A 22,838-nucleotide genomic window follows, 5' to 3' on the forward strand; every position below is an offset into this window, starting at 1 on the left:
ATGTTTGAAGGCCCCTGGTTTAACAGCTATGTGGGATGGAGTGGGGGAGGAAGGAAGGGCCATACTGCACACAAGTTTTGGTTATATCTAAATGGACCTTTAGATTATGGACCCTTTGTGGCAAAAGAACATACTAGTGTAACCACTGATTTACACCATAGTACAGAAATAATAAGATATGAGATGCTTAATGGAAACACCCACCACCCCACTACATTCTCTTGCTGTCAGTCATTCTTCTACACATTTTCTATTACAGAAATTTTCAGTACAGCTTCCTCTACATACTACCCTACAGGCAAGGCAGGTCATGGCACTGCCGTTTGCATACTGCAAGTGGAACACTCTGCTTACTGTCATTTAACCAATTTCTAAAATGGACAATATATTTAAGTTTCTTGAATTGTAGCTCAGTGTCCTAGGCTGTATGCTACTTGACCACAAAAAAATTTAACTAGTATTTACAACAAAGCTTCTGCCAGATGTGTAGTTTAGATTTCTTTTGTTTTTACAATATTTTATATTTAAAGACCACTATGCATTGCCCTGAGTCCAATCCCTCCCTTTCTGCTACCCAATGTGATAAAATGCATAAGATTATGGCTAGGTTATACATGTTTATTTGTTGATTGTTCCCAACAACAAATTGCTGGACACGAGAAAAAACAACAACAACAACCCACTGTCAGCAAAGCTTGAGAACAGAATAATCGAAGAAACAACTGAAACCTATTGCAAGGCTGGCTGACATGCAGTATGGGTCACAGATCCAGAAACATGATTGACAGAGAGAAGTGGGAAAACCATATCTCCCCTTCCCACATCAAATGGAATCCTCCAGTACCCGTACACCAGAACAATGGTAATTTGAACTTCCAAATTTTTCATATTAAAGTCTCCTGAAACCCGGTATGATTGCCTGATCTCATTTAGGTGAAACACAATGCCTACTCATCCCAATTTAAAAATAACACTGGCTGAAATCCTGTTCCGTAAATTATGTTGCAAAAGGCTGATGTCATCAACAGCAGTGATTTTTTTAAAATAAAAAGTTTCTAACCCCCCTGAAGGTTCTGCAGCTCCCATGGAATCCCTTCTATTATGGAGAATGAATTAGAGGTCTCAGGAGGGGTGTGTGCATGTGTGGAGAGTCTTTGATTTCTGAAAATCTTTGCCATTGGGATGACTTTACTGACAGCAATGATTTTCAGAAATAAAAGTTCCTCCCCCAATCCTGCAGCTAAAAAGACAAGGATGACTTCTGCACTGAGAGTATCAAAGAAAGAGTTATGGGTAAATTTAAATGTAAGCTTCAAGACACCTGCAAGTATGCTAAGGAAGCATAACTATTATCTTCATCATTGCTGCCCTACATCTCCCTTAAGTATAGTCTACAGCAAGTTTCCCATGGCTGAGCTTGCATATTTTTTATTATATACCAGCCAAGTAACCAGCCACATGCTTTATTTTTGGCAGCTTCAAACTAGTCTACGTGGCCCAGCCACATGCACTTTATATAAACCACCGTGACAAGAAGGGGAATCTCTTTTGCACATATTGCCATTTAATCTTGCTCATCTTAGGACAAAAAAAAAACTGCTTTTACATTTTTAATTTCTTCACAATCTGCTGCAAGCAAAAGTGCCTGTAATATTGATCGCTATTAGCCTTTTATGTTCTGCAACTGATGATGTGGCAACTTGCATTTGAATAATAGCTGCTGGAAGCAATCCTAGGAAAAATGCTGTTCTTCTGAATTCTATCACAGAGAGCTTGAGCTTGGAAATTTCGTAAGCTTTATAGGAAATGGTTATTTAGAACACTGACTTGGTCTGTGAAAGAATGTCAGAGATTCTTTAGAGATTTTTAAGCAGAACTCAATTCATCACAAAGTATTCTTACTATAAAAAACTGCACTTAATTTAAAAAGGAACAAAATGGCCACAGTCACAAACATTTAGGAAGTTCCCATACCCAACAGTGGTCCACTGCTTAATGTTTCACAATGTATGTCCTTGGATCAAACACCACCACCTGTCAGTTCTCATCAGCAGACACTGAAAAAACTGTATGAAGCAGATATCTGGAAGACACATGCCCTGATACAAAAGAATTTGCCTGGTAATCCAGGATCTCTGACCAAAGTGCAAGCTGAATTTTCTTCACCTGGTACTTTGGCCAAGGACCTGGCTTTGCTGATTCTTCTGCTTTTCCTGCATGGGCATGAGGAGCAAAGTATTCAATGTCAGTTGCTGGACTCAATGATCCCTAGGTTCCCTTCCAGCTCTGCAGTTCTAAAATTATTAGTTCCACAATTGGGGCTCACCTATTGCTCGAGAATGCAAATCACTTTCCAAGTAACATGCAATTTCAGATGGGAAAAGGCTATAACCAAAGTAACATTCTACTTTTGAATATGAATACTGTAACTCTGTTCCACTTCCCATCTAAGACATGTAGAACAGTGGTTCTTAACCTGTGTTACTCGGATGCTTTTGAACTGCAACTCCCAGAAACCCCAGCCAGCACAGTTGGTGGTGAAGGCTTCTGGGAGTTGCAGTCCAAAACTCCTGAGTAACCCAAGGTTAAGAACCAGTGATGTAGACTATAAACACTCTTTCATCAGTTGTCCCTCTCCAGGTAAAATGCGCAAATTACCAGCTGGACTGGTGCATCCATAGCAATTGCCTGCGAGAGTCCTAGTCAACTGAGATGACTGTGTTGCCAACATTCCATGGTACTACAACTTCTCAGGTTGTTTCAAAAATTATTTCTGACAGAGGCAGCAGTGCCACAGATAATTTTCTCGAAGAACCAATAATGTAAACAAGTTTTTGTATATAGAGGAATCACATGACTATGTATGTGCGATAAGGGCTCGTAGTTGAGTAAAAATAAATGACATTATGGATACTAGTTAGAGATGGGCAGGAAGCCCAAAACAAATCAGGAAGTTTGTGAAAAATTGCCAGTTTGTTGCTTTGGATCAGGACAGGTTCATCCAAACTGAAGAACTCGAACCTTCCCAAAGGAACAAATTTGGGGGAGATTTTGAACCTCCCAGTTCATTGCCCCTGTACCCTTCCCCCACCCCTTTCCCACTAACCCATTGACTCTTTACCTTCTCCTCGTCCACCACCGCCATCAGAGTGACCTCTGCTGCTGCCACCCACACCTGGACCACCACCACCTCTGCCATCTATGCAAACAGCAGCCAGCTTCTATCTGCTTATGGGAGATGACTGGTGGGCCATAGGCAGACAGGAGGGAAGCCAGTCACTGTTTAAGAAGGTGGCGGTGGCAGTGGAGGCCACACCAGAGGCTGTGGTGGAGGCTGCAGTGGCACAGGTGGTGGCAACAAATGTGGACAAGGTAGGGAGGTGACAGGGGCAGTGAAAGGGGGTGGGGCAGGCTTTGGAGCTGCGGGGGCTCAGCTTTTTTTATATATAGATAGCCAGGAGTTAACTAAAAAAAACCCGATGAACCGATTTATGGTTCATTGGAAAACCCAGTGAAAATTTGTGATTCATCAACCTTGACGAACTACAAACCACCATACTCATCTCTAATACCAGTTCTTGCAAAACCATACCAGTAATTTTTGCACTTTTATTATTTAGGTGATAGAGAAACCACAGTACAGAGGAAAACTTTTAAAACAAAACAAGAGGATAAAAATGAGAATTTTTTTTTGCATCAAGGAGAGAGAGAGAGAGAGAGAAAGGAAGGAAGAGAGAAAGAGAAAGGAAGAAAGAAGCAATATTTGTTACACACATATGGTTACAAAACTGTAGAATCCATAATAAAAAGAGCAGAGTTAGTGTGGTGTATTGGGTATCATTAGACTGATTCAGGACGCCTGGGTTCAAATCCCCACTTGCCCGTGAAACTCAGTGGGTGTACCTGAGCCATTGTGGCCCAGCTTGAGCTACCTCAGAGGGTTATACTGAAGATAAAGCAGGGGGAGGACAGCCATGTGTATAGCTTTGCACTTAATGGAGGGAAAGCAGAATATAAATGGAAATAATACTAATGCTACTAATAATACTAACTTCTATATCAGACCTTAAGATATGAGTGAAAATCTGTAATTCTGGACTACAACCAGACTCCCAGAATTCCCCAGAATGACTGATTGCTGCATAGCCCATGGCCTCATTGCCTGGGGAATTACTGTATAGGAGTTGTAGTTTGAAAACACACATCTGTACAGTTCTATTTAAAATGCAGAAGCTGAATAGGATTACAGGTCAATCCACAAGCATACAGTGTAATTAGTTTATCATCAGAATATTTACATAATCAACAAGGTGAACATTAACATTGTTATATAACAATTAACATCAGTATCAATAACAAAACCGTTATTTTCTGTATCACTCTATCCCATCCTATAAATATATATGCTGTATATATGCATATATGGCCTGCATTTCATACCTTTGGAAGTTGACAACAATTCATCTTACCAACAATACTAATCTATTAGTCTTAAACGTTCTAAACCTTTGTAGGGGAGTTGTTCTATATGTGCTGTAACAGACTACATGGCTGCCTCAATGAAAACAATTAGGCTTGTCTTCTCCAAGTGCAGATCACACATATAGGATGCTTTATGTCAAGGCTGTGCATTGGCACTCTAAGTCCCATCACCCTTCACCACTGACTACACAGGATAGATGATGGTAGTGCAGTCTAACACGAGAGGAGTGTTAAATTGATTATTCCTGCTCTCAAATGTTCCAAACAGTAGGGACAATAGGAGCCCTGATCAACCTTTGGAAATGCAACCCTGGAGGACATTTGCTTCTTGGGATACATTCTTGTTTCCTAATCTTTTCCTGCCAAGTTTAAGATTTATACCCTCTGAAAAGACACCAGAGTTTAAATAGTTTTGGGAACAGAGGAAGTGAACTCAGAAAACACGCAATATCATCGGAATCTGATTTAGACATGTAATTTCTGATCCAACAATGATATGCAGTGTGTGACACTATCTCTACATTAGGGTCCTCACAGCTGGAAAAAAAGGAAAAGCTACATCAGTAGGAAAAAATTAATAAACTTTCCTTTAGGGTGAAATAACAAAAAAAAATACAGAATCCAAATACACAGATTACAAATGTTTAATGGGAATTGTTAACCTAATTCTTCTGAACAAGGCAGATGCAAAACCAAAGATGGAATATGGTTTGTCTCAATTACTGCCTGCATTGTATCATTCTGAAATCAATGCTACCTTCAAAATGTACCTGGGCATTTGCAAAAACCTGGAAGGTGATCTTACCTCTGATCTTTCAACATTTTGTCATATCAGTTTGAAACCTTCCCAGGTTACAACTTTTCTGCCAGAAACCAAGCCTCTGACTCATGTCTAAATTGAATATTTGTAAACAAATATTCCAGTTTAACAATTTAGTTTGGATCATTAGAATTATATACTGTAGAACAAATGCAATTACAGGATAAAGAAAGCTATTACATGCATACTGTAAACTTATTATGAAATGGGTTGAAGGCTTTTCTACGCTCCACAAAGCAGAATTAACTTTTTTAAGTTTCACCTCAAGTAACCCCATATATCCAATGCAGCTAAAATACCTCCACACCAGGAGCCAATGTCTTAAGATAAACATATTTTATAATTCTGTTGGGACCACCTCTCATATGTACAAATCATCCTGCGCAAGTAAGGGAAGGAAAAGCCTATTACTTATTTTGTGCTGCCACCTAGCAAGATTTTCAAGTATGATTTCCACACAAAATTAGTTTCTGGTATTTGATGATTTTCTTATATTTGACAATTTGATACATACTAGCTGGCTGGATAGCTAAGTTAGTTAGGTATTTATCTGGCTGTGGAGCCAGAGGCTGCAACCTGCACAGTCCCAGGATATTCCCCCCCCCCCCAAGAATGGAATAATACACAGCTTCTGAGTCTTCTTTATCTAGAAAACGCTGAAAAGGATTGCCATAAGTCAGAACTGACTTAAGAGCATACTATTATTGCTATTCAAATACACCAGGCATGGTCAAAATTATAAAAATATTGATTGGTATTATATAACAGATGCAAGTTTTAACCAAAACCCTAAGTATCTGTTAAATATCGGCGCACTATGTATGTCGTTCCTAATATTGCTGGTTTTTTTGTAGCTCTGATCATGTTATTTCTGAGAACCACTTATAGTACTGTGTGAAATTTCTTGATATTTATTTATTTATTTATTATTATTTATTTATTGAATTTGTACCCTGCACCAATTGGCAACCAGGCCACTCCAGGCAGCTAACAACAGTATAAACAACAATATTAAAACATGATAAAAATAAATAAAGTCAATTAGGGTAAATTAAAACAGACAGCAATAAAAGGGTTGGAGAGGATGAGAAAAAGGATGGTAAAAGGGAGGCCAAGATCTTAATGCTCCAGGAAAGCTTGATGGAAGAGCCAAGTCTTTAATGCTCATTTAAACCCATCCAGCGAGGGTGCCAGGCGGATCTCAATGGGCAGGTTGTTCCATAGGCAGGGGGCGACCTCCGAGAAGCCCCAGTTTCTTGTTCTTTCACTCCGGGCCTCCTTTGGGGTCAAGGTCCTCAACTGCCCTGCCTGTGAAGAACAGGTATTATGGACAGATCTGGCTGGGAGCAGACGTTCTGATAGGTACTGAGGTCCTAAACCATTTAGGGCTTTGAATGTTATGATAACCTTGAAGTCGATGCAGAAAGGAACCGGTAGCCAATGAAGGGTGGCCAGAGTGGGAGAGATGTGCCAGAATTTCTTCACCCCAGTTATTAATCTGGCTGCCAAATTGGACTAGTTGAAGTCTTCGCATGAATCTCAAGGGTAGCCCCACATAGAGAGCACTGCAGTAATCTATTTTTGAGATTGTGACTGCAAGAATCAGCATAATGAGTGCCCCCACATCTAGACAGAGATGCAGCTGGGCATCCTCCAAAGATGGAAGTGGGCTGCCCGGACCACAGATGCCACCTGGGTTTCCATGGTGAGAACCGGGTCCTCACTCTTCATGGGAACAGTCATTCCCTAAAAGAGAGGGAGTTTCCCAACCCACTGATGCCAGGGCCACCCATGCACAGGATTTCCATCTTGTCCAGATGCAACCTCAGTCCATTTGCCCTCATCCACCCCAGAACAGTCCCTATGCAGCATTCAAGGGTCAGAACAGCATCCACTGCAGTTGGAAAAAAGGAGAGGTGGAGCTGGGTGTCATCAGCGTACTGATGGCCCTGGGCCCCACAACTCCGGATGACCTCACCCAGCAGCCTCATATAGATATTAAATAGCACTGGCGAGATGATCGACCACTGTGGAACCCCACAATTGAGGATCCACAGGGTAGAAGTCATCTCACCAAGCTGCACTCTCTGGGGACGGTCCTCTAAGAAGGAAAGGAGCCACACCAAAGTGAGGCCATTGATTCCCAACTTGGAGAACCGCTCCATGGTCAACGGTATCAAAGGCCGCTCAGATATCAAGGAGGACCAACAAGAACATATTGCCCTTGTCGGCCTCCCTCAAGAGGTCATCCTACAGGGCGACCAATGCTGTTTCCATACCATGCCACAGCCTGAAGCCCAACTGGAGTGGATTAAAGGCATCAGTTTCCTCCAGGAGGGCCTGGAGCTGATTGGCCACCACCCTCTCAACCACTTTGCTCAAGAAACAAACATTGGCAATGGGCCTATACAGTGGTGCCTCGCTTAATGATGTTAATTGGTTCAAAAAAACACATCGCTATGGGAAAACATCGCTAAGCGAAACACCATTTCCCATAGGAATGCATTGAAAACTGGATAATCCATCCCAATGGGAACGGATTACTGTCCTTAAGCGAAAATTGCCATAGGAATCATCGCTAAGCGAAACGCGGTTCCCCCATTGGAATGCATTGAATAGGTTTCAATGCATTTCAATGGTTTTGATAGGTCCGTTTTCACTATTTTTAAAGTGTCTTAAAATGTTCAAAAACTGTTTAAAATGCTTGGAATCGTTAGTGCACCTTGTAAAACCTTTGCAAACTTAATTTGGCTTTGTTCTGAGTCTTCGTTAATTTTTGGTGAATTTCCCCCCCCCATTGGAATGCATTGAACTGTAGGTTTGACAGCTGTCAAATGCACCTGTGAGGGTAGTGGACCTGAGAAAGCCCCCCCCCCGATGATCTTAGCACCTGAGTAGGTCCATAGAAGGAGATAGTTTTTTGAGATAGCTTGGACCCCAGCCATTATAAGTTAAAACTAGCACTGCGAATTTTGCCCAGAAATGGATTGGGCAGCGAGTGAAACTGTTGTAACAGAGGGGTAATGTGATCCCTGTAACCAGCCCCAGTCAGCAATCTGGCTGCAACATTTTGGGCCCACTGAAGTTTCGAAACACATTCTGGAGGCAGCCCCACATAGAGCATGCTATACATTATGAATTACTGACCTCAAAAACTTCTGTTCAGACAATGCAAACTCAAGGCTGTGGCTTTCTTTAATTGAGCAAATCCACATCATATTTTATCTTTCTCTTTTCCTGATGCCTTCTACTTTTCCAATGAGCTACAGAACAGAATACTGGCCATTTAAAAATATCTCAATGCATAAAACTATATCATTAAGAGAGCTGCACACAATGCATACAACAACAAAGAGTTTTGCAGCATTTTATAGTTTAATAATTAAATCCAGTGGCTAGTCTCAGTGAGAGTGGTCTCACTGAATCAATGGGATTCATTTAAGAATTGCATAATTGTGTTGACTTGCAATCACAACTGATTTTTTGGGTTTACTTGCACAGGGACTAATAATGAAATTTAGCCCTAAGTAATATGTTTTGGGGTACCCAGCATGGTATTGTGGTTAGTGATGGCCTAGGACTCTGAAAATTACGGTACAAATTCCCACGTTGCCATGGAAACTCACTGGGTGAGGAGAGCTAGAAAATCCACTTCTAAATATTTCACTTACCTTGAAAGCCCTATTTGGGTCACGGTTAAGTCAGATCTGACTTGATGGCAAATAACTAACTAAATGTATTTTCACATACATTTTCATGGAGTAGAGTCAACTTCATCATAAAATCTTGGTGCAATATATTCATTATAGCTTCTGGCTGCCACAAAAATTTTTCCTTGTTTCTGCTGCGAGACTTACACACTTGCCTCTCTGGAAATTGTTATACAGTATAAGAAACAGTTGTACAGGGGAAAAAAATCACCCAGTCAGACCAGTGGTCCATCTAGTTTGGTTCACCAAATTTTCAGAGACGGGACCATGCATCTGGGAGAGCCAGTTCTTTTTTCCCCCCCTTTTTTGTATGTGGTGATCCTGCTTCTGTTACATTATGAACCCATTGAAGGCCAGGGTGGGCCAGGAAGGGCTCTAAGCTACTTGCTGAAGACTTATGGTCTCTGCATGGAGGGACAGGATTTCTTATATGCGGGTCTTTCCCAACTCTGCCTGGAGACCACAAGGACTGGACCTGGAATCCTTCGTATCCAAAGCCATCATGAACTCAGCTCCCCTCCTCACATGCAGCGCCTTCCCCACCGGACGTTAAGGTCCCACAAACAGCCCCTTCGCCTCATGGGCCGCCTCACCTCTCCTACGATGGGAGGCGGTTACTCAGAGAAGGAAAGGGACGCAGAGGCAAACTCACCTCATTGTTGAGGTTCAGGACCTCCGCCATCGCCTCTCCTCGCAACCCCGACGGCGCTCAACGGGTTAACCAAAGGACCACTAGCTTCCCCTCGGGACCCCCAAACACACGTTCTTTCCCCCTTTCTCCTAAGGCAAGCGAGAGAACGCGCGTGCGCCGCCCTCGCTCGCACAGCCTCTCCTTCCGGATGACGCTCTACCTAATTCTCTATGGTACAACGTTCGGAGGACCAACCAATGAACTTCAATACCATCGTCTCTCGAGACTGAAGGATCCCTAAACTAAAACTAAATATTAGGGACTGGTTGAGTTCCCTTCAATTCTTCCTCAGGCTGCCGGCTTAAGGAAAAGGGAGGCACAATGCAGTTTGCAAATAGTAAATGGCAAGCCTTAGCCGGGCTAAGCTCAGCGCCATGTGCCGAGGAAACATTCACAGGGTTGCGCCTTTAAAATAGATCAGCGGGTACGTCACTCCTCGGGAGCAGGTTCCAGTGGGTTTAGCTGGAGGTAAATGGGCAGCCGATAGCAACTTGAAGTGAAATGTTCTTTCAAGTGGAAATATATATATATTATTATTTCCACAGCATTTTTTTCCAAGGGAGATAAAAAAAAGCTCTTAACATCTCAGCGTGTCTTGCTGTGACCCTGTATGTACGTACGTACGTACGTACGTATGTATGTATGTATGTATGTATGTCCCTATATATATAGGGACACAGCAAGACACGCTGAGATGTAAGAGCTCTTTCTGATCTCCCTTGGAAAACAAGTGCCGTGGAAATAATAAAATTCCGCCTGTTGCTGTTCATTGAGTGAATGACAACCAAGAATCGAGACGGCCGCCTCTTTCCTTCGAGACCTTCGAAGCTGGAATCGGTGACTCGGTTTCTCTCAACCACAAAAATGTAATTACGACTTAATGGCAAGTTATCAAGGGAAACAGATTCCTGTGGTTGTATTACAGACTTTGAATGCACATAAGGTGCATTCAAGTGTTCACCGGAAGCCCTCTCTTTAGAAAGGTGCCCTGGGTGAGATGAGTAGATTACTTTCACCCCCTCTCCTTTCGATTAGTGTCCACCCTCGCTTTTTGTAGTGGAGCAGCTATAAAAGTTGTCACCTTGGTTATTCCAAGCGCCTGCCGTAGTCCGTGTTCCTGTTGTCCCAAGGAGGCGTGCTGGCTTAGTAAAGTTTTGCATGTTTGGAAGAAATGTTTACAAGGGAGTTGTAGTCAGAGCTCTTGCTCAGAATGTGGATGGTAACTATGGAGAGCCAAAAAAGTTTAGAGGTCAGGGCTTGTCTGCCCTACTCCTTTTGGTTGGTGCAGGCTAAATCACTTGGAATCGGCTGACTGCCGAAGAATTGATGCCTTTGAACTGTGGTGCTGGAGGAGGCGATTGGGAGTCCCCTGGACTGCAAGGAGAACAAACCTATCCATTCAGAAGGAAATCAACCCTGAGTGCTCACTGGAAGGACAGATCCTGAAGCTGAGGCTCCAATACTTTGGCCATCTCATGAGAAGAGAAGACTCCCTGGAAAAGACCTTGATGTTGAGAAAGTGTGAAGGCAAGGGGAGAAGGGGACAGCAGAGGATGAGATGGTTGGACAGTGTCATCGAAGCAACCAATATGTATTTGACACAACTCCAGGAGGCAGTGGAAGATAGGAGGGCCTGGTGTGCTCTGGTCCATGGGGTCACAAAGAGTCGGACAAGACTAAACAACAACAAGAAGAGGTGTTATATGCAATTTGGTGGGATGCTTGCATCCAAATGGGATATTGGAGCTTAAGCAACACTATTTGATCTGGCGCCTTCTATTTTGAATTTCCAGTATTATGAAGTGGCTTAATAAGCTGGATTTTGAAAAGGAAGAGGCACTCAAGATCATACTGGAAATATCCACTGTCTACTGGAATGCACCAGAGTTTCAGAACATCAGTCTGTGCTTTATAGACTACAGTGAAGCCTTTGACTGTGTATATCAGTGGTCCCCAACCTTGCACCTCAAGATGTTCTTGGACTCCAGCTCCCAGAAATCCTAGCCAGCAGGTGGTGGTGAAGACTTCTGGGAGTTGTAGTCCAGGAACATCTGGAGGGCCAAGGTTGGGGACCTCTGGTGTAGATCATGACAAACTATGGATTGTTCTGAAAGGAATGGGTGTGCCTCAGCACTTGATTGTCCTGATGCATAACTTATAGGTAAGAGGCTACTGTTAGGGCAGAATATAGACAGACAGAATTATTTCCTATATACAAATGTGCAAGACAGAGATGCATTTTGTCCCGTAATACGTTCAGTCCATGCACAGAACATATCATAAAGAAAGCCAGATTAGATTCAGATGAAAGACAAGTAAAAATTGGTGGGGGGGGGAAATTAATAATTTAAGATATGCAGATAGCATCATCTTACTGCCAGAAAGCAACAATGACTCAAAACTACTTTTAGTGAATGTGAAAGAAAAAAGTTCAGAAGCAAGATTGCGGTTGGACATGAAGATCAAAATCATGACTACAGAAAATTACACAACTTCAATGTTGACAATGGAAAACATCTTAAAGTGTAAGGAGATGTCACTGGTGTTACATACAGCACTGATGTTACCTGTCTGTCATGGGTTTGGAGGGAAAGTTCCATCCTATGGAGAGTGGAAGGCGGGACATCAGGAGGAGGGGCTGTACTGTATATATATGTGAAGCCTGTGTGGTGAAAGGGAGACGCTGGGATGTGACGAAGCAGCAGCTGGGAAGAAGAAGCTGGTGTGGGAGTCTGTGTGTCAGACAGGGTACTACTGTGTGTCAGAGTACCAACCTGATAGGTTCAGGTGTCTGTTGGTCAGCCAGAACTGATAGGTTCAGGGTCTGTGCTTCAAGTTAAGGGTTCTGTGTGAACCAAACTGTGTGTATGTATGAGTGAAACTAAGCCACGTTACTTTATCTTATTCACCTGATCATTTTATTTTCCTGTGTGTTGTATTTAAATAAACCTTATTCTTGTATTTGTTTAAAAATCCATCCCTGGTCTGTGTGACTTCTTATAGGGAATGGTTGGTGGCAGCTTAGTTAAAGTGTGGCAGATCCCAGTAGGTCTGGGTTTGTCACATTGATTGGTGTCCAGCGGGTGGGATACGACTGGTCCAGTTGTCCAGCGGTCCAGCAAAGCCTTGGCAAGTGTGCCCAGAGCAAGGGGGGTCTAGTCAGGGACAATCTGAGGCGCGTAGGTAATCTTCTAGGTGTACCTCACGGGGAGGTGCGCTAGTGGAAGAACGTGCCAACTGGGGAGACTAGATTAAGGTGCTCTGAGGCAGCCTGGTTTTGGCGGGAAAAAAGCTGAGGCAAAACTGTGAAATAGAAGTGAGCTAGCTTGCCAGCTGAGAGGCCCAGCAGAGGGGGGTAGGCTCTGGCTCGCAACTGTTGCAAGTTTAGTGCTGAAGGAACAGCAGCAAGCTCTAGAAGGCTGGTTCTGAGGCAAGAAAAAAAAAAAAAGGTGGTCGTTTTATTTTGAGGCTTGACTTTTTAAAGCAGCCTGTTCTGAGGGGGGATTATGCCCTTGACTCGAAGCCAAGTGGCAGAAATGGGTGAAGTGAAAGACCCCCAGATTGACCAAGGTTCTGAGGATGAATTTGGCTCAGTGCAAGGTGACAGCACAGGAGAGCAGAACCCAGAGCTCAGAAAAATGCTCCTAGCCCAACAGCATGAACTGAGGGTGAGGGAAATGGAAATCAGAAGAAAAGAAAGAGCTGAAATCAGTCAGGCAGAGGCAGATGCCAAGAAAAGGGGAATGGACATGAGGATCAAACAGATGGATCTGAAACTCCAAATTAGAATGGTACAATTAGAATTGAAGTTCCTAAATAAGTTTATTAACAATTTATCAGTGGAAGAAATGTCAAAGAAAGAAAAGTATGAAGCTCAGGCCAGACAAAGTGAGCAAGATCTTGAAAAATATAATCAGCAAAAAGACATTAAATTAAAAGAAATCAGAGATAAGACTGAAGAAAAAGTAAAAGAGATAAAAGCTAGGGCTGAGGAAGAAATTTTACAGATCAGGGCTGAGTTTGAGGCCAAGCAAAAGGAGCTGGATTTGAGAATAAAAGGGAAAAGCCAGCAAGGGGGAGGGGCCCATGGTGAAGGGAAGCCCTCAGACATGAAACCAAGACCTCAGATTTTGGAGGGAAAACCAAAACAAGATGAGAGAGAATCAAAATACACCAGAAAATGTTATTTCTGTCAGGGAAAGGGCCATCTAATCTCAGAGTGTGAGAAAATAAAGCAGCTAAAAGGAATGGTGCCTCAGGATTCGAGTGGGACCAAGCCAAAAGCTGTGTTCTGTGTCCAGAAAGAGCAAGGCTCATTGTCACTGAGGGAGCCTGTTGCCATGGCGACTCAATCTGGAACAGCTACATCTGCTGATCAGGCTGAGGAAAAGGGTCCTCTTGTAGAAGTCAGGCGCTGCCTGCTGGTGAGAACAGATTCTCAGTTGTTTGAGACAGCAGGGGTGGACGTAGGAATACTTGACCGTCAGTATAGGGGGCTGCGGGACACTTGTTCTCAGGTGACCCTGTGCCATCCAGATATTATTCCTAGGGAATATGTAATCCCAAATGAGAGCATGAAGGTGGCAGGGATTGAGGGGCAGATAATCTCACTGCCAGTCGCGGAGGTACCTGTCAACTTTCAAGGCTGGAGGGGAGTTTGGCGGCTAGCAATTTCATCGACTCTGCCAGCAGCCGTGCTCGTGGGAAATGACCTGGCTGAGCATGTGAAATGGGTGCTAGTGATTACACGCTCACAAGCCACCACGGGGACAGTTCAGGGGGGTAATGATGAGCCAGAGACGGAAGCAGAGGGGAGTTCAGAAGCTGTGGTGGAAACCTTAACCACAGACAGCAGATTTGGACAAGAGCAAAAGGCAGACGCCACTCTCCAGAAGTGTTTTGAACAGGTGACTGACGCCCAGCTAACACCTGAAACCCCAGTGAGATTTCTGGAGAAAAAGGGGATTTTATATAGAGAGACCCTGAGGAATATCTCAAAAGGGGGAGATGGGATTAGAAGTCAGCTGGTGGTACCTGAAAAGTATCGCCCCATGATCTTACAAAGGGGGCACTCTGACATGTTTGCTGCACACTTAGGGGTGAACAAAACACAGCAGAGAATCACACAGAATTTTTACTGGCCTGACATAGGGAAGCAGATCAGGGAGTTCTGTAAACAATGTGATGTGTGTCAAAGGCAGGGGAATAGCCGCGATAGGACCAAAGCAAAGTTGTGCCCTTTGCCTGTGATTGACACTCCGTTCAAATGCATAGGGGTGGATATTGTGGGACCTTTGCCCAAGGCCACAAAGAGGGGGAATAGGTTCATTCTCACCATTGTGGACCATGCCACGAGATACCCTGAAGCCATACCCTTGACTAACATTGAAACTAACACAGTGGCAGATGCCTTGGTGGGGTATATGTCCAGGATGGGATTTGCCTCAGAAATAATCACAGATTTGGGCGCATCGTTCACATCAAAGCTCATGAAACGCTTATGGCAAATCTGTGGAATAAAGCACAAGGAAACCACTGCCTATCATCCTGAAAGTAATGGGTTAACTGAGAAGTTCAATGGGACTCTAATGCGCATGATTAGGGCTTACTTGGCAGAGAATCCAAACAATTGGGATCAGAAGCTGCAATCCCTTTTGTTTGCTTATCGATCAGTGCCACAAGCCAGTACCGGGTTTAGTCCATTTGAACTTTTATTTGGGAGAAGGGTGAAAGGGCCCCTTGATTTGATCAAACAAAATTGGGAGCAGATCACCCAGGATGACCCACAAGACGTTGTGACATACATAGACACCTTGATGAATGACCTAAAGAGGAACCTAGAGCTAGCAGCAGAGACCCTGCAAGCTCAAAAGGTCAGAAAGAAAGTTTGGGATGACCAGGAAGGCAGGGAGAGGCACTTTAACCCAGGGGAGGAAGTGCTTTGGCCTAGGCCTTGCAGAGGGAACAAACTGCAGCTGGGTAGCCCAGAAGTAAAGTGCTTGGGTCACATGGTAGGGGGAGGAGTGATAAAACCCCTGGAGGCCAAAATAGAAGCTGTTCGTGATTGGCCCAGACCCAACACCAAGAAAAAAGTCAAATCATTTCTTGGGTTGGTGGGCTACTACAGAAAGTTCATCCCGAGGTTTAGCGAGATTGCGGCTCCGCTGACCGATCTGACGAGGAAGAAGGCTGATGACCGCATCCCGTGGACCAGCGACTGTGAGGAGGCGTTCCAGAGGTTGAAGCAGGCGCTCATCAACTATGCAGTCCTGCGTGCTCCAGACTTCGACAGGGAGTTCATCATCTACACCGATGCGTCTAACAGCGGGGTAGGAGCAGTTCTGTGCCAGGAGGATGAGAATGGTGACCAGCATCCAGTGTCCTACCTGAGTAGGAAACTTCAAAAAGGTGAGAGACATTTGGCAACCGTGGAGAAGGAGTGTTTGGCCATAGTCTACGCGATCCAGAAGGCCAAGCCTTACATCTGGGGAAGACATTTTGTTCTGTGCACTGACCATTCACCACTGCAATGGTTAAAGACAATGAAAACCCACAATAGCAAACTTATGAGGTGGGCTTTAAACCTACAGGACTATGACTTTGAAGTGAAGGTGGTCAGAGGGTCAGTGAACTGTGTTGCTGACGCCTTGTCAAGAAGACCTGAAGAATGAAGACGGCGAAAGAAACATGGACTATGTATATATATTGGTGACAAAAGGTTAAATGTACCTGTTTTTTGAACTTGGTTTGTATGAATAAAGGTAAATTGATGTAATGTATATGGTAAATGTTTAAATGCCTAATTGCTATGGTTAACTTAGAATGTAAGTATAAGTAAGTATGATATGGTATGTATAACTGTTGTTGTGTGTTTTATCCAGGTTGTTTTTTTGGGAAAAAGCACCTTAGCTTTCCCCCTACAAAACAACTTATAAAGAGGGGAGGTGTTACATACAGCACTGATGTTACCTGTCTGTCATGGGTTTGGAGGGAAAGTTCCATCCTATGGAGAGTGGAAGGCGGGACATCAGGAGGAGGGGCTGTACTGTATATATATGTGAAGCCTGTGTGGTGAAAGGGAGACGCTGGGATGTGACGAAGCAGCAGCTGGGAAGAAGAAGCTGGTGTGGGAGTCTGTGTGTCAGACAGGGTACTACTGTGTGTCAGAGTACCAACCTGATAGGTTCAGGTGTCTGTTGGTCAGCCAGAACTGATAGGTTCAGGGTCTGTGCTTCAAGTTAAGGGTTCTGTGTGAACCAAACTGTGTGTATGTATGAGTGAAACTAAGCCACGTTACTTTATCTTATTCACCTGATCATTTTATTTTCCTGTGTGTTGTATTTAAATAAACCTTATTCTTGTATTTGTTTAAAAATCCATCCCTGGTCTGTGTGACTTCTTATAGGGAATGGTTGGTGGCAGCTTAGTTAAAGTGTGGCAGATCCCAGTAGGTCTGGGTTTGTCACAACTGGAGCCCAAAACCAAGATTGTCCATAGTTTTCCAATCATCATGTATGGGTGTGAAAGCTCAGTGGGGGGGGGTAATTGATTTGTTTGAAATATAGTGCAAAATGAGAGCTTTGCAGGTAACCTGGATTGCCCCCAAAACAAAAACAAACAAAAAAACACACCACAGAAATGGGTCCTAGATAAAATCAAGCTTGAACTGCCTCTGGAGACAAAAATGTTGAAACTAAGGCTATCCTACTTTGGACACATCACAAGAAGACAAGATTCTCTGGAAAATACAATAATGCTGGGAATGGTAGAAAGCAACAGGAAAAGAAAGAGATCAAGTATGAGTCAGATTGACTCACTAAAGGGAGCCACAGACTTGAGTCTGCAAGGGCTGCGCAGGGCTGTTGAAGACAGATTATTTTGGAGATCACTCATTCATGGGGTCACCTAAAGACGACTTGATGGCACCTAACAATACCAAGAAAAATAGTTCAGAGTAGTAGACTTGTTTTGTTCAGATATTTTTCTATATTTGCATTAACTTTCATGGGTCACCGTCCACTTCTCAAGGATCATTTCTGGATACATCATTGCCATTTCTAGAGGGGCAGTACTACACCAGGCTTTGAAAGTCCTACCACTAAATGTCAAAGAAACCATTTCAAAAGAACCACACGGAGAAGGATGCCATCATTTGTCAAGAACAGCCAACTACTGTACAGGATATATTAGATATTTCCAATAAGCTGGAGGATGCTTTGGTTTCTGTATTCCACTTCATTTGCAGTATTAATAATACAGTTGTTATTTTTGTTTTCCATTTCACTCAGCATCATTTCTCACAACCGTGTACACTGTATATATAAACTTGTGCTATAAATCCTGCATGTCATGACCAGAGCCCTATACGTAGGGCTTCCGTTGCAACAGCTACTCTAGTGATCCGACTGGGTGCTGCTTGTGCTGCTTGTGTTCTTGCTCATTTAATTGCCACAGCAGCTGCCACACTCATCATGCTACACTTATTTAAATACTTCTGTAAAGATACTGGTTCATGTGTCTGCAGAAGTGGATTGTACTTCACAAAAGTTCGCACTGAGATAAATTTGTTAGTCTCAAAAATACCACAAGGCTTTGCCTTCTCTCTGTCTTTCTTGTTGCTACCCTTAGGTACAGTAAGATAGCTACAGTACCTCTTTGAAAATTACCACTGTTGAATAACTTCATACAACATTTGCTGAAACAGATTTAAATGGCTGTTTCTTTGGAAGTCGATAACTCACTGTCCACTGTGTGGCACTATTGTGTAGGAAAAATAGGTAGATGTTCCATTCACTTGTGAGAGATTCCATAGACTGTGGGTGGCACTGTGGCATAGGAATTATGTTATTGTGGAGAAAACTGCAGAAGTGTTTAGGAAATGGTACTAAGTGAGTATGGATACTCCTGTTGCATAGATTTATAGTTTAATATTTAGTTCTGTGTACGTTTGGATCTGTGTTAAGAGCAGAAGTGACATGCTAGGTCTCGGCCATGCTTCATTTAGCTTAGCTTCCTATCTGATGGCAATGGCTCGGCCAATGCCTTGGGCAGGTTCAGCGGCAGGACGTGATGGCAATATCTGTCTCAAATTGTTAGTTCCCAGCATCTGGAAGTTGGAAATACAGTACTTCCTCTGTAAATGGATGTTACTGTTATTGCTGGTAGCCAATGTCTGCTTTACGTTTCACACATTCATTGAAACTCAGAACAAGTTGTGTATTCTGTCATTACAATTTCAGGTAGTAATCATAGTTCTCCATGTCTTGATGAATTCTACGGGTTTATAAACCATACAAAATAGTGACCATGGTTTAATGTCCTTTTCCAACAGCCTAGCAGAAGAGTGAAACCCAGAACAGCGGTAAGGTGATATTACCACCCACCATTTTTGGAAATGAATGTTTCATGTTTGTATCTTTCAACTGGCACTGGCTGCTTGCCTTTGTGCATTTTTAAATTTTATTTTGGGAAATAGAAAACCAGAACACCAGAACTTATTTTTTTTTTTTTAGTAGTCAAAATAGTATGTCTGAAAGAACTGCTGTTTGTTTTTGGGCATGTACTACCCAGTCCTCTGCTCAGAAAATAATCCCATGGAGTTCAGCAATTCTACTTAGGAGCAGGTCCCACAGAGTAAGCATGAAAAGGACTGCAGTTCCCCTCTATTCCTGCTGTTTCAGTAAATGGCATGGACAAGGCATAACACTATTGGATCATTTGGAATAACATTAATCATCTTAGAGAAGGTGCACGAATTGAAGGTTCCTTCTCTCGTTGATTAGAAAATGTATTGATCGTGTTGTCCAGTAATCTGATTGGGGCTGTTTGCATAGCAATCTCTTCTCCGAGGGGGTCACTTCTTCATCTGGCCTCTGCTGAATCACGATGACAGATTTCTGGCAATGCTATTCAGTGCCCATGAAAATCTGTGTTTTTCATGATATATGTAAGATATAAGTGAACTATTGTGTTAATAGCAATTTATTCAGCACTGTACTGATTGCAGAAGACAAGGGATCCTTGCAGCCCATCAAATATCTACAAGCTTGTTTTTCCCCATGAAAAATGAAAAAGACTACGCCATTCTGTTTCTTACTTCTGACTGAACTAAGTAAATGCTAAACAGTTTTTTGATTACTCCCAGATAATAAGAAGCAGACAAATCAAATGTGCACTGTTCATACTTGATTTGTCTCAACAATTAACAGCATGTTTATTTCTCAATACTTTAGGAACCTGCATTTACTGTTTTCAAGTGATAATCTCTCCATGCAAAATCCACACCTAATCCAAATACAGATTTCAAGAACAGGTGCACCATGTTGCCAAATCCTCAATTAACGATGACTTGATTATGCACATTTTCCAAAATACTTGTTAATCTTTTCTTAAATAAAGGCAAGACTTGTTTACTGTATTTGCCACTCAATTCTTGAAACTAATTCGAGAAATTCTAACACAGGATTAGAACTGAATTCTATTTTTTAAGCGATCTTGATCCTGCTTTTTCTTATAAGAAGTTAAACCTCAGGCTTAACTGCCTCAATAAAAACAGGTAGCACACAGTAAAAAAAATAAAAATAAAATACAAAAACAGTACAAAACACCATGGCCATTTTTTGAGAACAATAGGTCTGGAAAATACAATTCCACAGCAGGAATTAATGCAGCTACTTAGGAATTTAAAAGATATGGTTCCCCCCCCTCCTAACAATCTTGAATCTTTACTTAACCTTAAAAGAGACTGGCTGAACAGGGTATAGAAAAGTGTGAGGGGGCCCATATGGCTTGATTGGACAGTTTCACGGACCAGCACCAAATCAAAGCTGATCTTTAGTCATTTGGAGATGCGTGTCTCTCCTTCTCATTCAACATGTTTATTATTTATTATGCCAGCTGTAAGCAGAACATCTGTATGCTAAAACTGAGATATGAAATCTGTCATTTCTATTGCCAGTATAAAGAGTATGAACAAAGCTTATCAACTATGTTTTCCCAAAAGAAGCTAGATTCTAAACAATTCTGTGCCACTCAAAATCCGGTGTTGAGCTGTGGAAGTTTCCAGTGCCTGAAGGAAAATATATTCACATGCATATTTATATAATTTTTCCTCTTTTCTCAGGACCTACACAGCAAACATATCTTTCCCTACCATGCTGAAAGTGATGAACAGGGCTCCTGAGTCTAAACAGCATGGAAAACAAACACCCAAGTTTACAGACTATAAACACTTTTGCTTGATTAAAAGTTAGGATTAAAATTTACGGAGAGTGCCTAGCTGCCTCTGAGAAGAGGTGACAGCTCCTCTCTGTTTTTTTTCCCCTCCCCTAATATCTAGTACTGCAAAATATGTGGCATGACACCACCACAATCCTAGATCCCTAATGTCTCTTCTGCTTATTTAGCTACTGCTTGCAGGAAGGGTAGACTGACATCCCATCTCATAATGTTTTGAAATAATCCTGGGGAAGACAGGAGTAGGCACACTTCTTTCATTAAGACTTTTGATATCTATGTGGATGGAGAGCAGACATCCCAGCTTACAGACTACAAATACATGTGCTAGGAGGATATAACTAGAACTCAGATTAAAGGCGCCTGCCTGCATCTGGAAAACAAAACAACTCTGCTACCTGGTTCCAGCCCAAGTCCTGGACTAAATGTTACAGAGAATTAGCTGCCAGTAGGAGAAGTGAGAGAAAATGTTGCCGTTATGCTGTGGCAAGTGCTAATGTTTCTTCTCTTGTCAGCTATTGGTCTCCCATCTAAGATTTAATTTGAAAGTATGACTTCATTGCAGTTTACCTTGCGGTTTCTGTTGGAGTTGGCACAGTTAAAATCAAAGCCCAATCTTTTTCCATGGACATTTGTTTCTTTTTTAATTCAGCAGGCAGGAAGTGGTTTATTTTGCACTGACAGGAATGGCGTCTCTTTCCTTCATTTTGTGACGTGTGATCATCTATCCCGGCACAATTGCAACTGCATATGTGTCCTATGATGACGTTTTTGTACAGTATTCAGCGGGACACAGTACTGTATGCTCGTATAGTGAGACAATTCTCCTCAAGTGAGTACCTGTTGTTTCTCCTCTAAACATTTTTTCTGTTTTTTTTTTTTTAAAATATGTTTGTCATGTTTTTCACTGTATCGGGTAAGTGCTGCACTGCTGAGGTTGGCTTACTTGCTTCTTTGTTTGCTTTCTTCCCTCTGGAAATCAGTGGGGGAGAACCCTCCACCCGATCTTCTCCCCAATGATCTCAAAGCCTTCCTGGGACCCAGATATAATTGACAAAGCTAGTCACAAGAAATATGTTGCTTTAGACTGGCAAGCTGTTATATAAATTCAATTCTATGTCATTTCAGAAAATAAAAATAAATGAAGAGAGAATCTCCAAATGTATGTATGTATGTATGTATGTATGTATGTATGTATGTGTGTGTGTGTGTGTGTGTGTGTGTGTGTGTGTGTGTGTGTGTGTGTGTGTGTGTGTGTGTGTGTGTGTGTGTTTGTTTGTTTGTTTGTTTGTTTGTTTGTTTATTTGTTTATTTATTTATTTATTTATTTATTTATTTAATCCTGCCTATCTGGTCAAACGACCACAAATGATACACTGCAGGGACATGAATGTTATATATCTGTGCAATGAGGAAACACAAAAGCTGTCATTGTGGTACAGAAAATGGGGATTCATTTTTCCTAACAGCCACAGCAGCTTACCCAAGATGTTGTATAAAAGGGAATGAAGAAGTGAAGTGAAGGGGAAAGAGATGGGAAAGTGGATGGTGTGACAGTTAAAACTTGTACCACTTAGGAAGTGCAGTGTGGATTCTTGTACAATTACTCATATCTGTCTAGTTACACCTTTAGCCAAGGCTATTTCCTAAGTGTTTTTGAAACCAGGGCACATTCCTGCAAAATAAGGAGTGACTCAAAAGGATGCTTCAGAGCATTGTGGCCGTGAACCCAACAATATAAACACAAAAGCAAAGTGAGGAGGTGTGGCTTCTGGATAAGCTTCAGCCTTGGCAGCTCTTGTTAGAAAAGAACTATGGCACTCAACGCCCCCATCTCATCATTGTTCTTGGTAGAGTTGAAGGTAAAATTCGTACAGTACCGAATCTCACTAGAAAGTAG

General features: G+C 42.4%; 1 protein-coding gene across 1 annotated transcript in view; it reads right to left on the reverse strand.

The window, feature by feature from the left end:
• Positions 1-9,853, reverse strand: part of SRFBP1 (serum response factor binding protein 1) — a 59,751-nt gene extending 49,898 nt beyond the window's left edge. The window contains exon 1 of the mRNA XM_020803625.3: positions 9,665-9,853. Coding sequence (XP_020659284.3) covers positions 9,665-9,694 — 30 coding nt within the window. The 5' untranslated portion in view covers positions 9,695-9,853. The remainder of the gene's footprint in view (positions 1-9,664) is intronic.
• Between the last annotated feature and the right edge of the window lie 12,985 nt (positions 9,854-22,838).

The sequence above is a fragment of the Pogona vitticeps genome, chromosome 2 (assembly GCF_051106095.1).
Source record: "Pogona vitticeps strain Pit_001003342236 chromosome 2, PviZW2.1, whole genome shotgun sequence".
Classification (NCBI taxonomy): Eukaryota; Metazoa; Chordata; class Lepidosauria; order Squamata; family Agamidae; genus Pogona; species Pogona vitticeps.